Source organism: Ochotona princeps, chromosome Y, assembly GCF_030435755.1.
Source record: "Ochotona princeps isolate mOchPri1 chromosome Y, mOchPri1.hap1, whole genome shotgun sequence".
Taxonomy (NCBI): Eukaryota; Metazoa; Chordata; class Mammalia; order Lagomorpha; family Ochotonidae; genus Ochotona; species Ochotona princeps.
In genome coordinates, this window is record NC_080866.1 from 4,047,217 (window position 1) to 4,072,961 (window position 25,745).

Sequence of the window (25,745 nt, forward strand, 5' to 3'; positions counted from 1 at the left end):
TTCATTCTCTGTTTATAATCCCTCTTTCTTCTTTTAAGAAATGTGCACAAGCATTTAATAAATGCATTGCTTTTCTTCTGTTGCTGCTGTTGCAGATGCGTTATTTGAGAAGCTTATATACACTTGATACATACAGACTCATACTGAATTAATCACGTTCAAATATTTTCTTGCATTTTCTCATTTCTTTGTCCCTTGAATAGTTGTTCAATATTTATATATGTTACAATATATAATATATAATCAATAGAGTAGATGAAGCATAGCTTTCTTATCCAGTCTTCTATTGATGGGCATTTTGGTTGCTTCCTGGTTTTTGCGATTGTAGATTGTGCCGCTATGAACATAGGCGTGCATGTTGGTTTCTTGTGTAGGACATGTTTTGGATATATCCCTTGGAGTGCTATTGCTGGATCATATGGTATGTTGATTTGCAGTTGTTTGAATATTCGCAAAACCATGTCAATTCCATAATATTGCAAATTGCTGTTGATGTTACTTTGGGACTCTTAATTGACTGGGATGATATTCTACCAGCTCTAACTTTGGACCAGAAATGGTCTCCCCAAGAAAATGTTCAACCCATCTTGACAATAAGTAGCTGGACTCTATGCTTAGTATATGTTTACAAGGAAAGAATCTTGATTGAATTTCAACTGTAATACTGTATCAAGGTGGAGCAATCCAACAGGGGGGAGGGGAGAGGGAGGGGTGGAAAGATTTCCAGAGCCTATGAAACTGTCACAAATTGCAAAATAATTAATAAAAAAGAAAAACAACACAAAACAATATAATATATAATCAAAAATACATATATATACTATACAAGTTATAACATGTATTATAATATAGTATTTATAATGGTTCCTTTTAAGGCATTGTTCATATTAAATTGTCAGGATATACTTAAATAGCAGAGTACTGAACTTAATGACTATTTTGGAAGGACAACACTATTGTGATGATAGAGGCGAAAATAGGCTGTGGAGTACGGGTAAGAGAGAAGGTAAATCCTAGAGCCTATGGAACTGTATCACAAAAAAATATTAAACTGCATTTTTTAAAAATTGTGTATGAAGGGCTCGGCAGCGTGGTCTAGTGGCTAAGGTCCTTGCCTTGATCCCATGTGGCTGTTGGTTCTAATCCCGGGAGCTCCTCTTCCTCTCTATCTCTCCTCTTCTCAGTATATCTGACTTTGTAATGAAAATAAAATAAATCTTTTAAAAAAAATTGTGCATGAAAACAAATCTATCAGGTTGCTTCTCCCAGAAGTGGATATGGTACTGCAATGTGACTATTGGGCTGCCTCTAAGAATACGCAAGACACCAGGGACAGACGTGGGTAAAGATGACCACAGTTGGCCCCACTTTGAGAGATGGGAGATCTACTCCGTGTGTTCCTCCAAAGGAAAACCAGAGATGTGCATCTGTAGTCGGCCCTGTAGTTGTTCTGTGACCTGCTCAATGCAGACCTGTTCTCTCTGGAGCTGAGCTTCTGTGTGGCACTATTTCACTTTGAAAATATGTGCAACATCCACAGCTGGGCTAAGCCAAAGGCTGGAATCAGGATTCCGTTTACATTTCTCAGGCAGGTGACAGACATCTAGACTCAGGAGCCCTCACCTGCTGCCTCCCAGTTTATGTGTTAGTAGATATGTTGAAGCAGAATCAGAGGGAAACTAATATCCCTTCACAAGGACATCTTCCCTTCCAGTCCAAGTGCATGTCCTCTCGTTAATAATTGGTTGTAGGATGTTAACGCACGGTATTACTCTATGCATTATGCTCCACTTGGCGTGACTCAACACTGTGTGGGAATATGATAAAGCATCTATAGAAAATGTGAAATGACATATGTATCTCCAGGGTCAGGTTTCTCATCGGAAAGGCATCAGCCACAATCCTAGAATTTCATTTGGGACATGATTGGAGTCTTAGTGCTCCTCGTCTGATCAAGCTTCCTGCTAATGTGACAGAATAGTGGAAGATAGCCAATGTGCTCTGGCACCTACACACATGCAGGGAACATCATAATGGCCTACTCCTGGCTTTTGTAGCGATTTCGGACTGAATCAGCAGATGAGAGACCTACTTTCCTCTATCCTACCCCAGCCCTTCTCTTCCTTCCCACTCTCCCTTTCTCCTTACCTACCTTATTCTTCCTCTTCCCTTTCCAGTCCCCACGTTACTCTTTCTAATAAAAATAAATGGCTTTAAATTATACACAGATTCAAAAATATATGGCAGCATAAAATAAAAAGCTTTCAACTCCATTCCCAGTGAGAATATTTTTCTGTACTCTTACACAGATATGCCATAATTGGTTCAGCTGCTCACCCACTGACAAACCCTAGCAGAGTGTCCATCTCTTTGTTGCAATGGATAGGGCTTTTATATGGATATGCATGCACATGGTTGAGTATAGTAAGCAACTTAGCAAGCACTGTATAACACAATTACCAAGTTCTCAGAAAACAGTAATCTCATCACCCACAACACTGTAATCTATTTGTTTCTCTGAGCACAAAGCATGGTATTTATACACACAGAAAACTGCATGAGAATGTGTTTCTCAGGAAGTAAGCATTGTCACGAAGCAAGGAATTACTGTATTGGGTTAGACCTGATTTGGTAATTATGTAGATTAAAGACAGCTGGAAAACAAGGTCATTCTGCATTTACCTTTGAAAAATTCCCAAAACAACTTTGATAGAACCAGAAATCTATAATGATATAAGTATGTATATATCTGTGTCTCCCGTCCCGCTGTAGAAATCACACCTGACACTGGAAAGTGTTTCAGAGGCACTTTTTTTCAAACCTTCAGTTCCTTCTTTTGGGCAGAAGTCCCTGTCTTATATATTCCTCCTATCCGTTAGATCTGGTACCCAGAAGCCTTCAGTTAAGTCCGTTAATTCCGTTATTTCCGTTACACAGAGAACCTCCTCACCCCTTTCCCAAGGCTCCTGGGTATCCAATCAGCTTACACCCCTGAGGCAATCAGTAAAGGGCCAATCACAGGGCATTTCCTGAAACCTGTCTCCAAGAGGAACTAGGGTCCAGGCATCATCTTAGGGCAGGGCACACGTGCACTGATCCCAACATGTATATATATATGTATCTTTTTCAAAAGATATTTTTATGGGAAAATCAGATATACAGAGAGACGTAGAGACAGAGGAGAAGATCATCGGTTTACTTATTCACTCCCTAAGCAGCTGCAATGGCTGGAGCTAAGGCATCCCTAAGCAAGCAACCAGGAGCTTCATCCAGGTCTCCCCCCTAGATGAAGGGTCCCAAGTCTTTTGACTGCCTTACCATGCTACAAGCAGGGAGCTGGGTGAGAAGCAGGGCCACTAGAATGAGAAATGGTGCCCAAATGGGATCCCAGTGCATGCAAGGAGAGTATTTTAGCCGCTAGGCTACTGCGACTATGCTCTCACACCCATCTTTAAAACAAACAAACAAACAAACTTTTTTTTTTAATTGGAAAATGAGATATACACAGAGGAGAGGAGACAGAGAGGAGGACCTATGAATGTTGTCAGGTTTCACATAATTCCAAGTCATTCATTTCCCTTTCTGTAATCTCTGGATCAGAAGTGGTTTAACACTGGGCTTTTAAATTGGTATAGATTGGGCTTTTTGACATCCTTCCATGCACGTGAGAAATTTTATATATATCTATATGAAAAAGGAATATGTATTTTTAAAGCCCTTTCTCATTTTGAAATTATGTCATTCACTTATATTCCTTCCTAAAAGCACAAAGGGTCCTCCAAACCCATATTCTATGGTTCTGATAAAAATTTAGCATTTATTATATTTCTCTATGCTCATTGAGACTATTAATACATCTCTTGAATTTAATTGTTCTCTTGTGCAGAAAACTTTTGTGGTTTTTCAAGGCAAAGACATTCAAATTTGTATCTTTCTCTATGTTTACGTTATCTTTTTCTGTCTCTAATACTTTATCTTCCCCTTCAGCTATAGATTCAAGTATTAAATATGTGCATTTCCTGTTTTGATTCTGTACTATAAAGTTCTCCCTTATTTTGCTTCATTGTTTTGTCATTTTTCTCCTAGCAGTACAATTTCATTTCTTTATCATTTTTATTTTTAATGAATTGATTCATCAGGGTTAGCAAAGGTACACATTCACTACAACACAGACCTGGCAATGTGATATTAACAACAGAAAATAGACTCCACAACTCACAGGTACAATCATAATGCTATAACTAATGGCTTAGGACTTGAAAATGAAACCAATACCCACTGCCAGAGGAATACAAGTGAGAGCTATCACCGCACACGCCGAGGAAGTAACACATGCACAGTCTCCAGAATCCAAGGAAACAAGATATATCTAATCCCAAGGTTCAAAGGGAAAGTCCCTACCTCAGAGCCCTGCCTCCAATAAAAGAATAAACACTTTGCCCCTAGCCTTTCAGAAAGCAGTACACATGGAGAGGTGCTGAACACCAAAGAATATGCATTAGTTCAGATACTGACATTTCAGAAAATAGCACACATATACACCCTGAACTCCCAGGAACCATCACACACATAGACACTGGCCCACCCAGAAACAGCCCACATGTGCTTCAGCATACCCAGGACACAATACACAACATGAATTTTGACTTTTCAGGACACAGCTGCTTCTGCCTGGAGTTGAGCTATTGAAAACAAGTCTGGCTTTGGTTCCAGAAAGGCCCAGCATAAATGCAGCATCCTGAAGTTGAAGCCTGACTTGAGCTTGACTCTTGGAGGTCTTATTCACTGAGTAGGACACAGATGTGCTGTGCACAGGGCCAGGACTTGGGTGCGAGTAAACTCAGCTCCACCCAAACCAACAGGACCCAAGGCTGAGGTAACCATGACTGATAGTCGTGGCTCCTTTCTCTGCCGTGCACCATCAGTTCCTAGATTGCCAACCAGCACTTCTGCTTTCATCACAGCATCACCAGAGAGCCAGTACCATACAGAACATTAACACTCCATTCTGGCATTTTCTGTAATCCCAGACGTGTCACAGGAGGAGACAGCAATGGCTAAAAGCACTTGAGAGAGCAGGAATAATAGACCAGAGCCCAGGCCGTGGCATTGTAGTGAGACCCCTTTCCCCTTAGCTTGTGCCACAGGTTCCTTCACCCTGAGCACCTACCAATCTCCTCAGGGTGATAGAGTAAGGATCCTTTGTGGTTGAGAGACCATGTCCACTAGCCTAAGAGAGCCCTTTGCCCTCAAACCTGCCGTGCTGCAATAACCCCCACCCAGCATGTCACCAATCACAGAGTTGCCCTTTGATCAAAGTCCAGGGCCTGTCCCAAACTGCCCAACTTGAGAGATCCCAAGCCTCATTCACACAAATCCTTAGCCTCAAATAATGCCTACACTTCAGTAACCTCAAAGTACCAAAGGCACATACTCTTCAGTAGGGCTCATAAGCTTCTCATCTTAGACTCCAACCCTGTTTCACCTGAGACCGTAAATTTTATTCACCTTGGGGAAGCCCATCATTTCATTCTCAGTACAAACCTGAAGGTCTGCAAGTTGCTTGGACCCCTCCCCACCCCCAAGGAGCCCTGAATTCCAGTATTCCATTAACTGCCTGTCTGCCCCACATTCTGGTTTCCATGACGATGCACCTCTCTTTGTTGAGACAGCAGATGTCCAGGGCAGTAGGAATTCAGCTAGTGCAGAGCCTGCCTGTTGATCACTATCCTGCTGGTGCCATAGCCCATGGCTGGGTTTCTGGTTTTCGGACCTAGCTCACAGCAAGCCCCTGCATCTTCCCTCTCTCAGAAGTCTTGCCTGATGACAGACTCAGAGGAGTTGAAGTGGGATACCAGAATCACATGTGTCAAGGTTCCTGCCAAAACAAGCTTGAACACACCCAGCTTCAGCACTGGGAAATCTGGAGGTGAGAGCCTCGGGCACACTGCTGTGTAAGTGAAGTTGGCATGGGAGGTTCAGAACAGACTTTTAGCATTGGCAGAGTAGACAACTGCATCCAGACCAGAGGACATAGCTGATACCTTGTTCTTCTGTGGCCGCTGTGATTACACAGCAACCTCTTATGTCTTCTAACATTCCAAGATGCCTTCCAAGAAATTTCCATGTAGTTCTCCAAGGAATAGTGTGCAAAGATTGGCAAGTCAGAGAAGACCTACTTTCAAAAAATGAAGTGGAAATATAGCATGCAAGTCACACAGACCTATGCAGCATCAGCCCATTGTGCCTGTGTGTTTCCCCTCCCCTTGTCCCACCTGTCCAGGGATGAATATGGACAAGGATGTTTGTGTTCTGACTATGCAGACCTCTCACTTGTACTCAATACTCCCAGTCCATCCTGGGAGTGCTATGAATCGCTTTGCCTTCCATTTCTCCTTCTAGGTGTATTGCCTAAAGGGAAGATTTTGCTTTAATCTAACTCTGAGAGCCCCCTCAACTGGCTTTCTTTCTTTCTTTTTTTTTTTAAAGATTTATTCATTTTATTACAGCCAGATATACACAGAGGAGGAGAGACAGAGATGAAGATCTTCTGTCCGATGATTCACTCCCCAAGTGAGCCGCAACGGGCCGATGCGCGCCAATCCGAAGCCGGGAACCTGGAACCTCTTCCGGGTCTCCCACGCGGGTGCAGTGTCCCAATGCATTGGGCCGTCCTCAAGTGCTTTCCCAGGCCACAAGAGGGAGTTGGATGGGAAGTGGAGCTGCCGGGATTAGAACCGGCGCCCATATTGGATCCTGGGGCTTTCAAGGCGAGGACTTTAGCCGCTAGGCCAAGCCGCCGGGCCCTCAACTGGCTTTCTTATGAGCGCTGGCACTCACAGCCCCTGGACAACACTGATGCTTTTGAGAATAGAGGCCTAGTAAAGAATGTGAGGGCCAGAAGAAATAAGCAGCAACTGAAAACCATTCTTGGGATCAAACTCAGCAATATTTGATTAATACCATTTACTATCTTGAAAACAGTGCCTGTCAGAGGCTGCTGACATAAGATCCTAGAACAGCAACTGTGCTATTAATAAGACAAAAAGTGGAAAATATATAAACAGTTGACAGTTAACATCAACAAACTAATTCAAGACAGAAGTACAACCAAGCTTGTATGTAAGTGATTTGTTTGTATTGTTCAAAGTCAGAGAAAGGGAGAGAAAAAGAGACATTGACATCTACCCATTTATTAGTCTGTGCAGATGAACCTGGTCCACATTAGAAACCGGAAGCTTTCATTTGGGTAGAAGAATCCCAAGTATTAGGTCCATTACTTCCTACTTCCCCAATTGCACCGCCAGGTGATGAAGTGAAAGTGACAGGTGGAACTGAAACCAGTGCTCAAGAATGGGGTTGCTGATGTTGTAGACAACTTAAACTGTCGCCCAAAAATTCATTGGAAGTGTTGACTTTCTTTCTTTCTTTCTGATGGCTATGCTAAATTTATTTATTAACTCTCACAGGTAATTAAAGGAATTTTCAGGGTTTTCCATGTGTAAGCTCATGCCATATGCGAATGTAGAAAACATGTTGCTTCATTTTCAAATTGGAGAAGCTATTTCCTCGCCTCATTGTTCTGTCTAGCAAAAAGTTTCAGATCAAATAAAAGTAACAATTATGTAGAAACCATGCCTTGTTTCTGATCTTAGAGAAAAGGTTTTCAATTTCTAAAAACTAAGTTTGCAATGAACTACAGATTTTTCCATATGATGTTTATTTTCTTTTCAAGGAAATTTCCTTCTATTCCTAAGTTGCTCATCAGTTACATTCTGAAAATCAAATTACTTTATTTAATTGAACACAGTAGATATAAGCAAGAGGTGAGGTGGAATTGAATGATTTCTTTTGCTTTTTGGGGTCTGTTTTAAAGAAAAAAATCTTCAACACATAAACATACATCTTAGTGATAGTTAAAAGATATTTTCTTGTCACATCTGGATTACAGGTAGAATCACTACTCTCTGATCCAAAATTGTTTTCTGGTAAGAGTTTGCAAAAGTTTTGAAATATTTATCAATGCTTTCTTGTCACCTTCTAGTCAAACCTCGTCGCATGACCTGCAAAAAGAAACACACCAGACAGCAGAAGGTGAGTAGCTCTTAAAAGCCATTCACTAAAAGAAAATAATAATAAATCAATAAGTAATAATCCTCTTAAGTCCCTCACAGGTAAGAGAAGAAAGGACACCAAATACTATTAACTGTCTTCTTCCTGTCATGATCTTTCATAATAGCTAACATGATCAGGGACCTTAAACAAGACAAGCCAAATAATCGCTACTTCTTGTGTTGTGTTCACAGTATTTCAGACATTGCTTGTAAGGTTTATCACCAACACACACAGTTAAACCTTCCAACAACCCTAGGAATCAGTTACTGAAATACACTCATTTAAACGTTGAGGAATGTGAGGTATAGTACTGTTAAGTGTTTGAGAAAAGAGTGGGTGTCTGCACTTTCATAGGGACTTTATTTAGAGCAGAGAAAGTCTCCAAGGGCCTAGAGGCTAAATCCTCACGTTGCACACTCCGAGGTGCCATGTGGAAGCCAGTTCATTTTCCAACTGTTCCACTTCCCATCCAGTTCCCTGCTGATGGCCTGGGAAAGCAGTGGAGGATGGCCCAAAGCCTTAGGACCATGGCACCACGTGGGAGACCTGGAGAAGGCTCCTGGTTCTGGGCTTCAGCCTGGCTCTGGCTGAAGCCGTCACTTGGGAATGATCCAGTGGATTGATAATATTTGTCTCTCTTTCTCTCTGGAAATGTTCCTCACGAAGAAGCATAAAATCTTACGGGAGAGAAAGAGAGAGAGAACCTCCAAGCCTGAAGACTCCAGGCTTTAATTCTGAGAATGTATCAAACAGGCAGTAACTTAAACTTCCCTCTGTGTTCACTCATACATTAAACAGACTTGTATCTTATCCTCATGTCCTCATTCTTGTAGGATAAAGCAACATCCTCTTTCTCTGGGTACTAAATAGGCACTCCTTCCAATGTTTGCAATTATTTTTGTTTCCTGTTGCTTCTACAATACAACGTGACTTTTGAGTGTCCAGTTGATTACAAATACTTCTCCAAAATTTTGGCAGAGTTTGCGTCATGGAGAACTTCCCCAAATTTTCTGGAAAATTCATTCAACATTTTCTGATAAAACAGAAAAGCAAGTCCAAGGAATTCTAAAGATATATATCTTATATATATCTGCTATATATCATATGTGTGATATATGTATGTATGACTTGGGTTTCAGCTATAGAATCATGGTAAATTGGTAGTAGCACTATAGATATTACTAAATTAAATTAATGAGTATGTAATATCTCAAAATGAACTTGAGCTACACGTATGCCAATTTACAGGTCAAGAAGAGTAGCTGTGGAGAAGTATCTAACAGTACACCTGGGTTCAAGCCAATTGATATAGGCACCAGCTTATCCAATTTCCAAATCAATTATGCTCAGGATATTGTCATTTTCAGTTTTTATCACCATCTTACTTTTTAAATAGCCATCTGATTTCACCTCTTCCTAACCTCATGTATGCCACCAAATTCTCCAGTTGTATTTCATCCTGTCTGTGCTTTCCTATGTTTTCCCTTCGCGGTCCACATGTTGATAAGACATACTTTCCTAAAGAAGCCCTAGCGACCTGCTTTCACAAATGTTGTTCTACAGATTATTTTCTAACTGTCCTCACCTTTTCCAATTTCATTTGTGCAGAGGAAATTGAAAACCATCTGGACAGAAACAGCCTCAAATGATGTGATCTATCCCCAAATACACTAGAAACACAGACACTGCTTTTTCCTTCAGTATTCAATCACCTCACATAGTTCCCATGTTTGCTGATACTTTAAAGAATGCCATGTACCTGAAAACACTTTGCAATCTCAAAGGACAACTGGACTAAACAGTGAGTTTAAAAAAACATGTTACTTTCTCATTAAAGGGAAAGTCCAGCATGCCTTTACATAATGAAATCAGTACAAAGGAATCATAAGGAGCAGCAAATTTAGTAAACACAACTGGCTCAAAGAAGGGCCAGAATGCAGTGTTCCATCCTAAGGAATCAAACAGCTCAGGACAGCACTCTACACAAAAACTTGGTAAAAAAATGATTTCAGGAGTTGTCTCTCTAGGCCCACTAGGAAGCCCAAGGAGGGTGAGGCTTGATGAGGATGGTCAAGCTATGAGGGATGCAATTGCATGCTTGGTTCACAATCAACACAAAACAAATAGAGCCTCTCGAAACATGATTACATTTTAGGCTCTTTGGGGAAGATCTAAAAAAAAAAAGATTGGCATCAGGTTACTTAGCCTATATACAAGCACTTCATGGAGAGGAAGTCAGTTGTCCTAGGAGTGAAGATACTAGTTAATATGCCTTTTTCCCATGGCAGAGTGCCTGGGTTCCAGAACTAACCCTAACTCTGACTCTAGCAAATTGTTGATATACAAGTTAGTAACACTTGGTGAGGAGATAAGTGATTGAGGTCTTACAACCCCCTGGGAAAACTGAATAAAGCTTTCTGATCTGAGACTGATTTGGGTGCTATCCAGGTTACTCAAAAAGTGAACCTCCCCACCTCTCTCTGCCTTCTGTATGCTTTGATTCTCTGAACTGCTGTGTCAATCTCTAGATGTGTCTTTCTTTGCCATTTAAATAAACAGATATTCAAACTTCAGGGGAAATGAACTAAAACCAGAGATTAGAATGAAAACAAATGTCCATGCAGTTTTCCCTTGTCTTGAAAGCTCTTTATTTTATTTGAAACATTAAACCCAAAAGAACTGATAACTTCACTGACTTAGTCTCTCCATCTCAGAACTCAGAAGAAAGGATGGGAATGAAGAATTTCAGATGTACAAATTGAAAGGAAGAAATGGTCAGACATACAAAGAGTTCAGTGAGACTGAGGGTGATAACTACCTGTGTAAGTGACCTGTTGGCACATCCACAAAGAAATATGCCATAGCCTGAATTGAAATTCCACTTGTAATTTGGTCTTTTTTTTTTAATAAATTTATTCATTAATTACATTGTGTTGTAATTACATAGAATCTGGGATTCTCTCTCCCACCCTCCCCCCATGGTGGGTTCCTCCACCCCGCTGCATAACCATAGTTCAAGTTTAGTTGAAGTTCCCTCCCTGCAAGAATTTGCCAAGCATAGAGTCCAACATCCCATAGTCCAGACAAGTCCATCTACTTATTGGGAAGACCCTCTCTGGTCTGAGGGCAGAGTCAGCAGAGCATCTTCCCTGTCAAATAAAAGCACTAATATACCATCTGCAACAATTAACATCATTATGGATTGAATTGACATGATATTGAGCAGTCAACATGCTAAAAATAAGTGCGATTTCTTAACCACTTTCTGTGACCCCCCATTCACAGTTCAATTTTAGTTTATATACTACAAATGACATAATATCCAAAATATAACATGATATGCTTAACATCATATCATATTAAATTAAGGCAAACATGGGATTGGTTCATTTCCCTTAGCATTATGGTTTCCAGTTTGGCCCATTTGGCCACAAGGAACTGCATTTTGTTTTTTTTAATAGCTGAGTAGTATTCCATGGAGTAGATGAACCATAGCTTTCTTATCCAGTCCTCTGTTGATGGGCATTTTGGCTGTTTCCATGTTTTTGCAATTACTGATTGTGCTGCTATGAACATAGGAGTGCATGTTGGTTTCTCATAAAACAAGTGTTCTGGATATATTCCTAGGAGTGCTATAGCTGGGTCATACGGTATGTCGAGTTTGAGTTTGAATATTGTCCATGCTGATTGCCATAGAGGCTGTACCAATCTGCAGCCCCACCAGCAGTGGAGTAGGGTTCCTTTTTCCCTGCAACCTCGCCAGCAAGTGTTGTTGGTGTTTTCATGTGGGCCACCCTTACTGGCGTTAGGTGGTATCTCATTGATGTTTTAATTTGGATTTCCCTTATTGTCAAGGAGCTTGAGCACTTTTTTCATATGTTTATTTGCCATTTGGGATTGTTCCCTTGTGAAATGTCTGCCCATTTCCCGTGCCCATTTCTTGAGTGGCTTGTTTATTTTGGTGTTTTGGCTGTTTTGTAATTCTTTGTATACTTTGGAGATTAGTCCTCTGTCACCTATGTCATGCGCGAAGATCTTCTCCCATTCTGTGGGTTGCTTTTTCACTTTATTGATTGTTTCCTTTGCTGTGCAGAAGCTTCGTGGTTTGATGAGGTCCCATTTCTTTATTTTGGTCTCAATTTCTACTGCTTTTGGAGTCTTTTTTAGGAAGTGAGGGCCTACCCCTAAGTGTTGCAGTGTGATTCCAACATTTTCTTCCAAAAGTTTGAAGGTTTCTGGATGTAGGTTTAGATCTTTTATCCATTTAGATTTGATCTTAGTATATGGTGAGAGATGTGGGTCTATCTTTTTGTTTCTGCAGGCTATCAACCAGTTGTCCCAACAGCATTTATTGAACAGACCTTCCCATTTGCCTGGGTTGTCATTTGTCTTTTTGTCAAAGATTATTTGACTGTATCTGTGTGGGTTCCCTTCTGGTGTTTCTATTCTGCTCCATTGATCTTCCTCTCTATCTTTGTGCCAGTACCATGCTGTTTTGATAACCACTGCCCTGTAGTATGTCCAGAGGTCCGGGACTGTGATTCCCCCTGCTAACTTCCTGTTCTTCAGGATGGTTCTAGCTATTCGTGGTTTTTTGTGTTTCCAAATGAACCTTTGAATCATTGTTTCTAGATCTGTGAAGAATGTTTTGGGCAATTTATTGGAATTGCATTGAATGTATATATTGCTTTTGGCAATATAGACATTTTAATGATATTGATTTTACCTATCCAGGAGCATGGGATGTTACTCCATCTTTCTAGATCTTGTTCAATTTCTTTTTTTTTTTTTAAAGATTTAGTTTATTATTATTTTTTTTTAATTACAAAATCAGATATACTGAGAGGAGGACAGACAGAGAGGAAGTGGAGCTGCCTGGATTAGAACCAGCAGCCATATGGGATCAAGGCGAGGACCTTAGCCACTAGTCCACGCTGCCAAGCCCTGTTCAATTTCTTTTTTCAGTAGTTTGCAGTTTTCTTCAAATAGGTCTCCTACATTTTTGGTTAGGTTTATTCCCAGATACTTCATGCTTTTCCCTGTTATTTTGAATGGTATCTTGCTGGTTAGATCTTCTTCCATCTTGGGGCCATTTGCATACACTATGGCTGTTGATTTTTCTTCATAAATTTTGTACCCTGCCACTCCACCGAACTCTCGTATAAGTTCTAGTAGTCTCTGTGTTGAGCCTTTGGCTCTTCCATATAAAGAATCCTGTCATCTGCATATAGTGAGAGCTTGACTTCTTCATTTCCCATTTGGATTCCTTTGATTTCTTTTTCTTGTCTTATGGCCTCAGCGAGTACCTCTAGAACTATGTTGAATAGCAGTGGAGAAAGTGGACATCTCTGTCTTGTTCCAGATTTCAGTGGGAAGGGTTCTAGTTTTTCTCCATTCAGTATGATGCTGGCGTTGGGTTTTTCATATATTGCTTTGATTATATTGTGAATTTTTCCATCTCTGCCTACCTTGGTTAGGGTCGTTAGCAGGAAGTTGTGCTGTATTTTGTCGAAAGCTTTTTCTGCTCTATTGATACTCTCAGGTGATTCTTGTTTTGCAATTTTTGGATGTGGTGTATCACATTTATGGATTTCCGAATGTTGAACCACCCCTGCATTCCTGGATGAATCCTACTTGATCTGGATGAATGATCTATGTGATGCGTTTTTGAATTCTATTGGCTAGGATTTTGTTGAGTATCTTAGCATCAATATTCACCAAAGAGATAGGTCTGTAGTTTTCTTTCTCAGTTGGTTCTCTGTCCGGTTTGGGGATTAAGGTGATGTTGACTACATAGAATGAGTTTGGAAGGGTTGCTTCCTTTTCTATTGTTTTGAAGAGTTTGTAGAGGATTGGGGTTAGTTCAGTTCGGAATGTTTTGTAGAATTCTGTAGCGAAGCCATCTGGGACTGGGCTTTTCTTTGTTGGGAGGTCTTTAATCACTGATTCAATCTCTGCTTCAGTTATGCGTTTGTTCAGGTCGTTTGTTGCCTCTGGGCTAAGTTTTGGTAGGTTGTGTGAGTCTAAGAACTTTTCCATTTCTTGGTGGTCTTCTGATTGGTTGGAGTACAGTGCTTTGTAGTAATATCGAATTGTGTTCTTAATGGTTGTAATGTCTGTTGTTATGTTGTCTTTTTCATCTTTGATGCTGTTAATTCTTGCCTTCTCTTGTTTTTTCTTTGTCAATTTGGCCAGTGGGGTGTCTATTTTGTTTATCTTTTCACAAAATCAGCTTTTTCATTCATTGATTTTGTGTATGATTTTTTTAATTTCTACCTGGTTGATTTCCTCCCTTGTTTTGATGATTTCTTGGTTCCTGTTGTGTGTGGGGCTCATCTGCTGCTGCTCTTCCAATTCCTGGAGGTGTGTGGTTAGTTCCTGTATTTGGCGCTTCTCTCTTGGGCCTTGACATGAGCTCCAATTGCGATGAATTTACCCCGTAGCACTGCTTTGGCAGTGTCCCACAAGTTTTGGATTGTTGTGTCAGAGTTTTCATTGGTTTCCATAAATTTTTTTATCTCATTTTTAATTTCTTCCCTGACCCATTGTTCATTCAATAGCATAATGTTCAACCTCCAAGAGTTTCTGTATTTCCTTGGGCTTTTTGAATTGCTGATTTCCAGTTTCATTCCGTGGTGGACTGAGAGTGTACATGGTATGATACCTATCTTTTTTAAGTTATTTAGATTTGCTTTGTGTCCTATCATGTGGTCGATCCTGGAGAAGGTGCCAGGCACTGCTGAAAATAATGTATAATCTGTGGTCTTAGGATAAAAAGTTCTATAGATGTCAACTAAGTCCAATTGTTCTAATGTTTGTATGAGCTCTGTTGTTTCTTTGTTGAGTTTTTGTTTTGTTGATCTGTCTATAGTTGTTAGCGGAGTGTTAAGATTGCCCACTATTATTGTGTGTGTATCTATGTTTCCCCTTAAGTCTGTAAGTAATTGCTTCACGTAGCTAGGTGCATTGGAATTAGGTGCATATATGTTCACGATTGTAATTACCTCCTGATGGATCAGACTCTTCACCATTATATAATGTCCTTCTCTGTCCTTTTTGATGTCTGTCAGCTTGAAGTCTAGGTCATCTGAGATTAGAGCAGCTACCCCAGCCTTCTTTTCTCATCCATTGGCATGAAATGTCTTTTTCCGTCCCTTCACTTTAAATTTCTTAGAGACTTTTCTGGTTAGATGTGTCTCTTGTAGGCAACAGATAGTTGGGTGCTGTTTGATGATCCATTCCGTTAATCTATGCCTTTTGATTGGTGAGTTTAGCCCATTGGTGTTTAGAGATAATATTGAGAGAAATTGATTTTGGGCTTCCATGAGTGTGTGTAAGTGTGCAAGTGTGTATTTGCGACTATTAGAGTTTCTGACTGGTTGACTTTCCTTGTATGGGTTTTAGTGGGGAGGTCTTCCCATTTGCCATCTTTGATGTTGGGTTTCATATTTTCCTTTCTGGGTTTAGCACCTTCCTGAGGAGATTTTCCAGAGGTGGTTTCGTGTTCATGTATTCTTCGAGTTTCTCTTTACTGTTGAAGTATTTGATTTCATTCTCAAATACAAATGAGAGCTTTGCTGGGTACATTATTCTTGGTTGGCAGTTGTTTTGTTTCAGGATTTGATAGGTTTTACCGCATTCTTTCCTTGTTTGGAGCCGTGATTCTGATTTTCCTTCCCCTGAACGTAATCTTATCCCTTTTTCTTACTTGTCTTAGGATAGTTTCCTTTTCCTTATGTTCACTTGAGGGTAGCTTGAGGACCACATGTCTGGGTGACGATCTGTTGGATCATATCTACTGGGGGTCCTTTGTCCTCCATGGATTTGTGCTGGATTTATATTACCGGTGTTCTGGAAGTTCTCCTGTATTATCTCATTGAGCACCCGTTGCAAGCCTGTCTCCTTTTCCACTCCTTCGGGAAGGCCTATTATTCTAATATTTGATTTTTTGAGGTTGTCTTTCATTTCCTGTATGGACCTATTGGCTTTCTCCAGATTTTTCTCCAACTGCTTGATGAGCTGCTGCCTTTCATTCTGATTGTCTTCCAATTCTGATATTCTGTCCTCTGCTGTGTTCATTCTGTTGGTTAGGCTTTCAATTTTGTGCTCTATATCGAGGATTCCCTTTTTGATTTGGTTTATTTCTGCAGTGATATGGTTTTCAAATATCTTGGACTCTTCCCAACGCTTCTCACTGTCTCTGATGAATTTCATCACTAGTTTCTTAAAGTCCTTCTCTGGTATTTCCTCTATATCTTCATCTTGCATCTCAGATATTGAGATTAGTTTTTGGTTGTATTGGGAGGGAGTGCTTGATCTTTCTTCTGGGTCATTGCTTTTTCTGATAATTCTCCTCATTGTTTTTTGCCTCCTGTTGTTTTGGGATTTTAGCATCTGACTTTTTTGCCCTTGCCCTCAGTCCCCTGAAGCTCCTCCTACTCCTCAGAAGCTCCAAGAGAGTGCAGAGGGAACCACAGCGGGCCATGAACTGGGGCTCAGAAGTCCCCACACCAGCTCTGAACAGTGGAGCATCTGCTAGAGCATCCACTGTCTCTTACCACTGGGCGTAGCCTGAGCTTCAAGGCCGGACAACACTTGGCACTACCCCACAACCTGGGCAGAAGAGCAAGCCAGAAGGGGTGGGGCTCCCCACAGGCCTGCGCCTCCCAGGACTCTGCTTCCATGGTTGAGAGAGTGCAATTACAAAAGTAGCCTCTCTCAGGCAGAATCCCCTGCTGGGCCCAGCGGGAGAGGCCAAACCAGAGCAGACTGAGCCAAATTGGCAAGACTGGTTCTTCCAGCTGGAGGCCTGCCCAGAAGAGTCTGCTTCTGGTAGCTGGAGGCGGTGCCGCCCCTCTCAGCAGAGAAGCACCTGAGAGGGAATTCCAGAGCAGCACTCCCGAGCGGGAATTCCGGGAATTCCGGAGAGCAGTCTGGTGCTGAGGCCCGCGGAACTCTCCAACACAGCCCTGGGCCGGGGATCCGAAGGCTCCAGCAGCAGAGGCCCACATGGAGGAGGAAGTCCTCAGTGGGGCAACGCCCCCGAGACGGTAGAGAAAGCCAAGCTGCGCAAGTCTCCTGCACTGCACCACTCGGGGCGTAGCTCTTTGGGGGAAGATCTAAAAAAAATAATTGGGATCAGGTTACTTAACCAATATGCAAACACTTCATGGAGAGGAAGTCAGTTGTCCTAGGAGTGAAGATATTAGTTAATATGCCTTTTTCCCATGGCAGAGTGCCTGGGTTCCAGAACTAACCCTAACTCTGACTCTAGCAAATTGTTGATATACAAGTTAGTAACACTTGGTGAGGAGATAAGTGATTGAGGTCTTACAACCCCCTGGGAAAACTGAATAAAGCTTTCTGATCTGAGACTGATTTGGGTGCTATCCAGGTTACTCAAAAAGTGAACCTCCCCACCTCTCTCTGCCTTCTGTATGCTTTGACTCTCTCAACTGCTGTGTCAATCTCTAGATGTGTCTTTGCCATTTAAATAAACAGATGTTCAAACTTCAGGGGAAATGAATTAAAACCAGAGATTGGAATGAAAACAAATGTCCATGCAGTTTTCCCTTGTCTTGAAAGCTCTTTATTTTATTTGAAACATTAAACCCAAAAGAACTGATAACTTCACTGACTTAGTCTCTCCATCTCAGAACTCAGAAGAAAGGATGAAAATGAAGAATTTCAGATGCACAACTTGAAAGGAAGAAAGGGTCAGACATACAAAGAGTTCAGTGAGACTGAGGATGATGACTACCTCTGTAAGTGACCGTTGGCACATCCACAAAGAAAAATCCCATAGTCTGAATTGAAATTCCACTTGTAATTTGGTCTTACATCATTCTGTCTTCTGGTAACTTGGGGTGCAAGACTGAGCCCTTGGCTGCCTCTGATGCTCTCTATAACCAGCAATGTTTGGTATACTTTCCTAATCCCTTCACTCTCATCTCCAGATTGTGAGAAGTGTCAGACATACTTCCTGAAGAGCTGTGCTGCTCATGGATCCTCCGTGTATCTACAGGACAATTCAGTGGATAAGGGACATCCTAGTCGTGCTCTCCTCAGTGTGCCCACTGGACTACGAATTGGCCCATCGAGCATTTCGGAGGCTGGGCTTGGAGTATTTAATGAAGCATCTGATCTGCCTTTGGGGCTGCATTTAGTCCTTTTGAGGGCAAGATCACAGAAGTGGATGAGGAAGCTGGCAGTGGATACAGCTGGAAGGTAAGAAGCACATCCCTTTCCAGTCTGATGGCTTTTCACCTGCCTAGCATGAGACTGGATCATGTGTCCTTCTACACATTATGGCATGAGTTCAGCCAACATGATCAACCAGGCTGTAAAGATTAGCATAGGGCTCAGCGTCGTGGCCTTGTGGCTAATGGCCTCACTTTGAACCTGCTGGGATCAAAACTGGGCACTCTTTCTAATCCCAGCAGTTCCACTTCCCATCCAGCTCCCTGCTTGTGTCCTAGAATAGCAGTTGAGGATGGCCCAATGCCTTGGCACTCTTCACCTGCATGGGAGACCCCAAAGAGTTTGCTGGTTCCCAGCTTCAGATCGGCACAGTATCGGCTGCTGTGGTCAGTTAGGGGAGTGGCCCATCAGATGGTAGATCTTTCTCTCTCTCTGTCTCCTCATCTCTGTCTCCTCATCTCTGTACATCTGCCTTAATAACAAAAATAAATAATTCCAAAAAATAAATAAATATTAGCATAGAGAAGATCACTGGACTTTAAAAACAAAGCAGTGGCAATCTCCTCTATTGGCTTCTACTGTAGGGAAATAAACCAGAATAAATGTGTACCAACACTATGTAAAGTCTCAACATGTGTTGGACTCATGTAATGTCACAGAACATGATGATCGAGTTGTTAATAATTCTGCTGAACTACCTCCATTTCAGAAACGTATTAACCTATTTTTTTGAAACTCAGGTAGCTAAATTCAGGATCAGCTATCAGTACGTGGATGGAAACGATACTTCTTTGGTCAACTGGATGAGGTAAGAGCCATGGCATGTTACAACTACACAGCATATTTCTCTCCAAGACAAAATCACTTTCCTTTCTCCTTTACTTTCCTCAGTGACTTTTACATTATATGTCCTCTTTCATGCTTATTCTAATGAGCTGTGAATGTCATGACCAGTTTCTAAAAGCACATTGTATATAAATACTATTTCTTTTTTTATTCATTAGTTACATTGCATTATGTGACACAGTTTCATAAGTACTTGGATTCTCCCCACTATTCCCCAAACCCTCCCACCATTGTGGATTCCTCCACCTTTTTGCATAACCACAGTTCAAGTTCAGTTGAGATTCCTCCATTGCAAGCATATACCAAACATAGAGTGCAGCATCTTATTGTCCAGTCAAGTTCAACAGCTTCTTAGGTATACCCTCTCTGGTTTGAAGGCAGAGCCAGCAGAGTATCATCCCAATCAATTAAAAGCCAGAGAACTTGAGCATTTTTTCGTATGTTTTTTTGCTATTTTGATTTGTTCTTTTGTGAAATGTCTGCCCATTTCCCATGCCCATTTCTTGAGTGGCTTGTTTGTTTTGACATTTTGGTTGTTTTGTAGCTCTTTGTATTCTCTGGAGATTAGCCCTCTATCACCTAGGTAGTGCACAAAGATCTTCTCCCATTCTGTGGGTTACTTTGTTAGTTTGTTGATTGTTTCCCTTGCTGTACAGAAGCTTCTTAGTTTGATGAGATCCCACTTGTTTATTCTGGTCTTGATTGCCATTGCCTTTGGTGTCCTGTTAAGGAAGACGGGACCTACCCCCAGATCTTGCAGAGTATTTCCGACATTTTCTCCCAATGGTTTGAAGGTTTCTGGATGTAGGCTTAGATACGTTATCCATTTAGATTTGATCTTAGTGTATGGTGAGAGATGTGGGTCTATCTTTTTGTTTCTGCAGGCTATCAATCTGTTGTCCCAACAGCATTTATTGAACAGACCCCATTTGCCTGGATTGTCTTTTTTCTTTTTGTCAAAGATTATTTGGCTGTATTTGTGTGGGTTCCCGTCTGGTGTTTCTATTCTGCTCCATTGATCTTCTTCTCTATCTTTCTGCTAGTACCAGGCTGCCCTATAGTATGTCCAGAGGTCTGGAACTGTGATTCCCCCTGTTAAGTTCCTCTTCTTGAGAATGGTTCTAGCTATTCGTGTTTTTTTGGTGTTTCCAGATGAAACTTTGAACCATTGTTTCCAGTTCCATGAAGAATGTTTTGGCAATTTGATTGGAATTGCGTTGAATGTATATATTGCTTTTGGCAATATAGACATTTTAATGATATTGATTTTACCTATCCAGGAGCATGGGATGTTACTCCATCTTTTGAGGTCTTGTTCAATTTCTTTTTTCAGTAGTTTGTAGTTTTCTTCAGAAAGGTCTCCTACATTTTTGCTTAGATTTATTCCCAGATATTTCGTGCTTTTCTCTGTTATTTTGAATGGTATCTTGCTGGTTAAACCTTTTTCCAACTTGGGGCTGTTTGCATACACTATGGCTGTTGATTTTTGTTCATTAATTTTGTACCCTGCCATTCTACCAAGCTCTTGTATAAATTCTAGTAGTCTCTGTATTGAGCCTCTTGGCTCTTCTACAGAATGAATCATATCATCTGCGTATAGTGAGAGCTTGACTTGTTTCCCATTTGGATTTCTTTGATTTCTTTTTCTTGTCTTATGGCCTCAGTGAGTACCTGTAGGATTATGTTGAATAGTATTGGAGGAAGTGGACATCTCTGTCTTGTTCCAGATCTCAGTGGGAAGGGATCCTGTTTTTCTCCATTTAGTATGATGCTGGCATTGCGTTTTTCATATATTTCTTTGATTGGTTAGGGTTTTTAGCAGGAAGTGTGCTGTATTTTGTCGAAAGCTTTTTCTGCTCTATTGATACTATCATGTGATTCTTGTTTTTCAGTTTTTGGATGTGGTGTATCACATTTATGGATTTCCGAATGATGAACCATCCCTGCATTCCAGGGATGAATCCTACCTGATCTGGATGAATGATCTATGTGATGCGTTTTTGAATTCTATTGGCTAGGATTTTGTTGAGAATCTTAGCATCGATATTCATCAAAGAGATGGGTCTGTGGTTTTCCTTCTCTGTTGGTTCTCTGTCTGGTTTGGGGATTAAGGCAATGTTGGCTTCATAGAACAAGTTTGGAAGGGTTGCTTCCTTTTCTATTGTTTTGAAGAGTTTGTAGAGGATTGGGGTTAGTTCTGTTCGGAATGTTTTGTAGCATTGTGTAGCGATGCCATCAGGGCCTGAGTTTTTCTTTGTTGGAAGGTCTTTAATCACTGATTCAATCTCCGCTTCGGTTATGGGTTTGTTCAGTTCGTTTGTTGCCTCTGGGCTAAGTTTTGGCAGGTGGTGTGAGTCTAAGAATTTTCCACTTCTTGTTGGTCTTCTGATAAGGTGGAGCACAGTGCTTTGTAGTAATTTCTAATTATCTTCTTAATGGTTGCAATGTCTGTTGTTATGTTGCCTTTTTCATCTTTGATGCTGTTGATTCTTGCTTTCTTATCATAACATAAATCACTATGCTTTATAAATAGAGCACAAAGATGGGCCTTCTGGAATCTAGACCAACTGGGGCCATTAGACTCACTCTTTCTCTAATTAACATTGATTAAGCCCTTCCTGTGTCAAAAATTTCTTAAATACATGGAGATTCCATGAAATTGGTGCCTGGCAGTAATGTGTCTTAGTCTTTTGACAATTATACACTGTCAGAACAACTTCAGACATAAAACGTTCAATTGATGAGACAGTGAAAGACAAAAAAAAAAAAAAAAAAAAAAAAAAAAAAAAAAAAAAAAAAGAGTAAACAGCCGAGTTCTGGGGACAGGCATTGTCATGCAGTGGGCAAAGGCATTGACTGTGAAGTCTGCTTCCCAAGTACTGGTTGCTCTACTGCCAAACCAGTGGCTTCCCCATGCATCCAGGGAAGTTTCACAGAATGTCCTCAATCTTTGACGTCTGTGCCCACGTGGAAGACCTGGTTGAGGCTCCTGCCCTCCACTGTGTCCTTTCTGTGTCCCCACTCCACCCATTCTCCTGGCATCTCTGTCTTTTGCCCCTTGTCCTCTTTGCTTCTCTGCCTCTCAAATAAAAATAAAATTCTAATATTTATTAACTAAAGAAAACAAACCAAACCTGGGATGTGGATGAGAGAAGGAAGCTGCATCTGGACTAGGGTTTCTGTGAACAGTTCTGTGAGAGGATAAGAAACAATGAAGACTCCTCTACATCTCTGGATTTGGATCTTGGACTCCCAAGATCTGGGAGAAAGATCCAAGAGAAAGGACTCCAAAGGAATGCCTTTGGGAAAGCTGAGTTGTGGAGCATGTGTGGAAAGCTAGATGTAAGAAGTGTGTCCACTCATCCAATTCTGTAGCAGAAAACTGAAATTTGCAGTTTAGGGAAACTCTGTGTGCTTCATGGCAGTCAAGGTGGGAATAAGGTGGGCTTGGGTTTTGAGGATGACTAGTGAGTAAGGAAGGAAGAAAGCATGCGTATCACAATGAACACTGTATCTACAACGTGTACCTGGGAGTTCACTGATCTCATGAGAGAGGTATATGTTTGCAGGGAGAGCTTTTGCAGAATTGGGATTCAAGCAGGGTGGAGGCTATTACAGAACACATGAGATTTAAACCTGACAGAGCATGCAAACTCAGTATTTATCTCCACCCTAAGTATGTGAACTGTGCCTGGAATGATGAGGAGCAGAATTTGGTGGCCTTCCAGTACCACAGGCAGATATTTTACCACACCTGCCGGGTCATCAAACCAGGCTGTGAGCTGCTAATATGGTATGGGGATGAGTATGGCAAGAAGCTGGGTATTAAGGCAAGCAATGAAAAGGAAAAGAAGGGAAGAAAAAGGAAGAGCTCACAACAGTGAGAGGTAAGTAGCACTGTTGTTTTGAAATAAGCAAAGGAGTCCCCTTGGGAATATTTGTGATTCAACTCTAAGGAGTCAAATGTAATGTAAGGGCTGCCAAAGTTCATTTCAAATGTGATTTTCATTTAGCAAAAGCAAAGACTTACCTATCAAAGGACAGGAAGAGTTATAGAGAGACTCAAGCACAGTGACAGAGAGAGAGAGAAAGGAGAGATCACCACCTACTTTTTACTCCCCAAAAGCTGCACTAGGGCATGTGCTGATTGCTCCACTTCCTTTCCAGAATCCTGCTTGTGGTCTGGCAAAGCACTTGAGGATGGCTTCAAGCCTTGGGATCCTACCCCTACATGGGGGACCCTGAAAGAAGTTCCTGGCTCAAGACTTTGAATGGACACATCTCTGGTTATTGTGGCCACTGGGGAGTGAATCAAAAAACAGATTTCCTCTCTGTCTCTACACCAATCTATGTATCTGTATACAAATATAAATATAAATATATAATATATATAAATATATAAATATATAATATATAATAAAATGTACCATATAAATATACAATATAATATTTACATAAGTATATATATGATTATATATAAATACAATTAGATTTAACGCTGCACCTGCCGAGACTATAACTGGCTGAAGACAGGAGTCTGGAATGCATCTAGGTCTCCCATGTATTTCAGCACTTGAACCACTTTGTGCTCTTTCCCTGGGTATTTTAACACATAGGAGATTGGACATGGAGCAGCCAGAGCTCAGTCTAGTGCTTCTATGGCATGCTAGTGTCATAGTGAGTGACTTAAACCAGTGTAACCTAACACTGACCCATTTTTATGTCTTTGACTACTTGCAACAATTGATACCATTTTCATTTAGTTCTTTTATTTGTTAGATACTTTGTGCACAAAAATATCCCACAACACCCCTTTTGGAGAGGGCCCAAGACAAAAAAACAAGTTCTTGGTCACTTTGCAGCTCTTCTACTATGGAAGTTCCTTTTGGACCATGAACGGTTTATTTCACATTTTCTCCATGCTTCCTCAACAACAACAAAAAAAGGCGTATGTTTCTATTTAGTCATTGTTTCAATGGGATGTTGTCATGTGAATTCTGTGCTTAAGACTGTCCATGGAAATGGAGATTTGCTGAATAATACAATTGAGTGAAATATGAGTATGAGCACAGCCAAGTGTTTCAGATTAGGTCTGGTTTTCATGTCTGGAAAAGTCTAGAAAGACTTTTCCATTTAATTTAAAATCTACAAAGATAGAAGAGAGAAATCCATTATCTGTTGGCTCACTTCCAAATAGCCCCAACAACCAGGGCTGGACCAGACTTAGGTCAGGGTCAAAGGATTTCTTTCAGGTTTCACACATAGTGGCATCCACAAACTAAGGCCATTTTCCCAGATGTATTCTCTCGGGGGTTGCTCAGAAGCAGCATAGCTACGAGTCCAGCAATCATATATACAGGCTGGCAGTACTGCAGTCTGAAGCTTAACACACCTCACCATCATGCTGTTTTCCCCCATCTAGATTTTCCTGATGAAAAAAGACTCTTGTGGAGATTTGGGTCATCACACTGAGGTTGATAGAGTCTTATGTGTAAACGTATCAGAGGGCAGTGGGTATCTGAAATTGGGGTCAGAGAACTAGTGAGTCAATGGAGGGAAGTATCTTTGACGTGGGAAGTTCCAATGCACGGAAAATGGCAAACATTGAGATTGATCAATACATAGAGGCATGACAGCTGAGGATAGTCTTTCACATGATTTGTGTGACAGGGAGGAAAAGCAATCCTTGGCGTAGGCATGAGGCAGTGGTAGTTAGGTTGTCTCAGACATTACTGTCCCTTGCCTAGCCAGAGCAGCAGCACAAAACATCAAGTTGCACTTATTTTGGGTTGATAAACACAGATCTACTCATAGGTGCTCATCTTAAACAAAATGTGTCTTCCAAATGTGTGGATCTCCTGTTGTGTGACTTCTTCCTTCATAGAGCTCTTTCTGTTCATAAAGAATGTAAAGAAGGAAATTCTACCCTGAATGATCAGAGTTCTTTTCAACACAAGAAGATAGCCACAAGTAACTTTTCAGACAAAGTGCCAGGGATCCAAGTGAAGGCTGTGGGGGACAGAGAAGTACAGGGAAACATGAATGAAGAGGACATCCTCAAAGGATATAGTAGAGGTCCTGAGGTCTAAGCTATGAAGGAAGTCTAAGAGTGAAACTACAGAATGGTAGTTGCATTGGACGGTTCGTAAGTGAAAAGGTCTGCTCATACAGACCTTTTGGATTTCTAAAGCTGTCGTGGAAAATTAAAAAAAAAAAAAAAAGAAGAAGATAATTGACATACCACACAGGATCACTTGGTGGATGCCAGCTGTTGCTAGTTCATGAGAAACAAATAGTAGGACAGATTTTACCCAAGTGAAAGCAGGTAGCCAGGCTGCTTGCCTGTATCTGTGCTAACCTCAAACCATCTTATTTTAGAAGACACAATGTAGTCAGAGATCCATCCTGGTCACCTATGCTCGCTTGTCTTCTCCAGTCACAAGTCCCTCATTTGATATGCCATCCTTAATTACTGTTCTTGGGTCTTCTCAGAAATATCTGCAAGACAGGTCTTGTAACCAGTGAATGACTCTCAAGGGGATGGGCACCATCTGATCCACATAGATGCCATGACACAGTTAAGG

The 25,745-nt window shown here is 41.1% G+C and overlaps 1 protein-coding gene across 1 annotated transcript; it reads left to right on the forward strand.

The window, feature by feature from the left end:
* Positions 1–5,748: 5,748 nt before the first annotated feature.
* On the forward strand, positions 5,749–25,250 carry LOC131478695 (histone-lysine N-methyltransferase PRDM7-like). The gene is given in 7 exon segments (XM_058659281.1): positions 5,749–5,929; positions 10,005–10,109; positions 17,772–17,879; positions 18,072–18,275; positions 18,278–18,342; positions 19,056–19,123; positions 25,046–25,250. Coding segments are annotated over 7 exon segments (936 nt in total).
* The last annotated feature ends 495 nt before the right edge of the window (positions 25,251–25,745 follow it).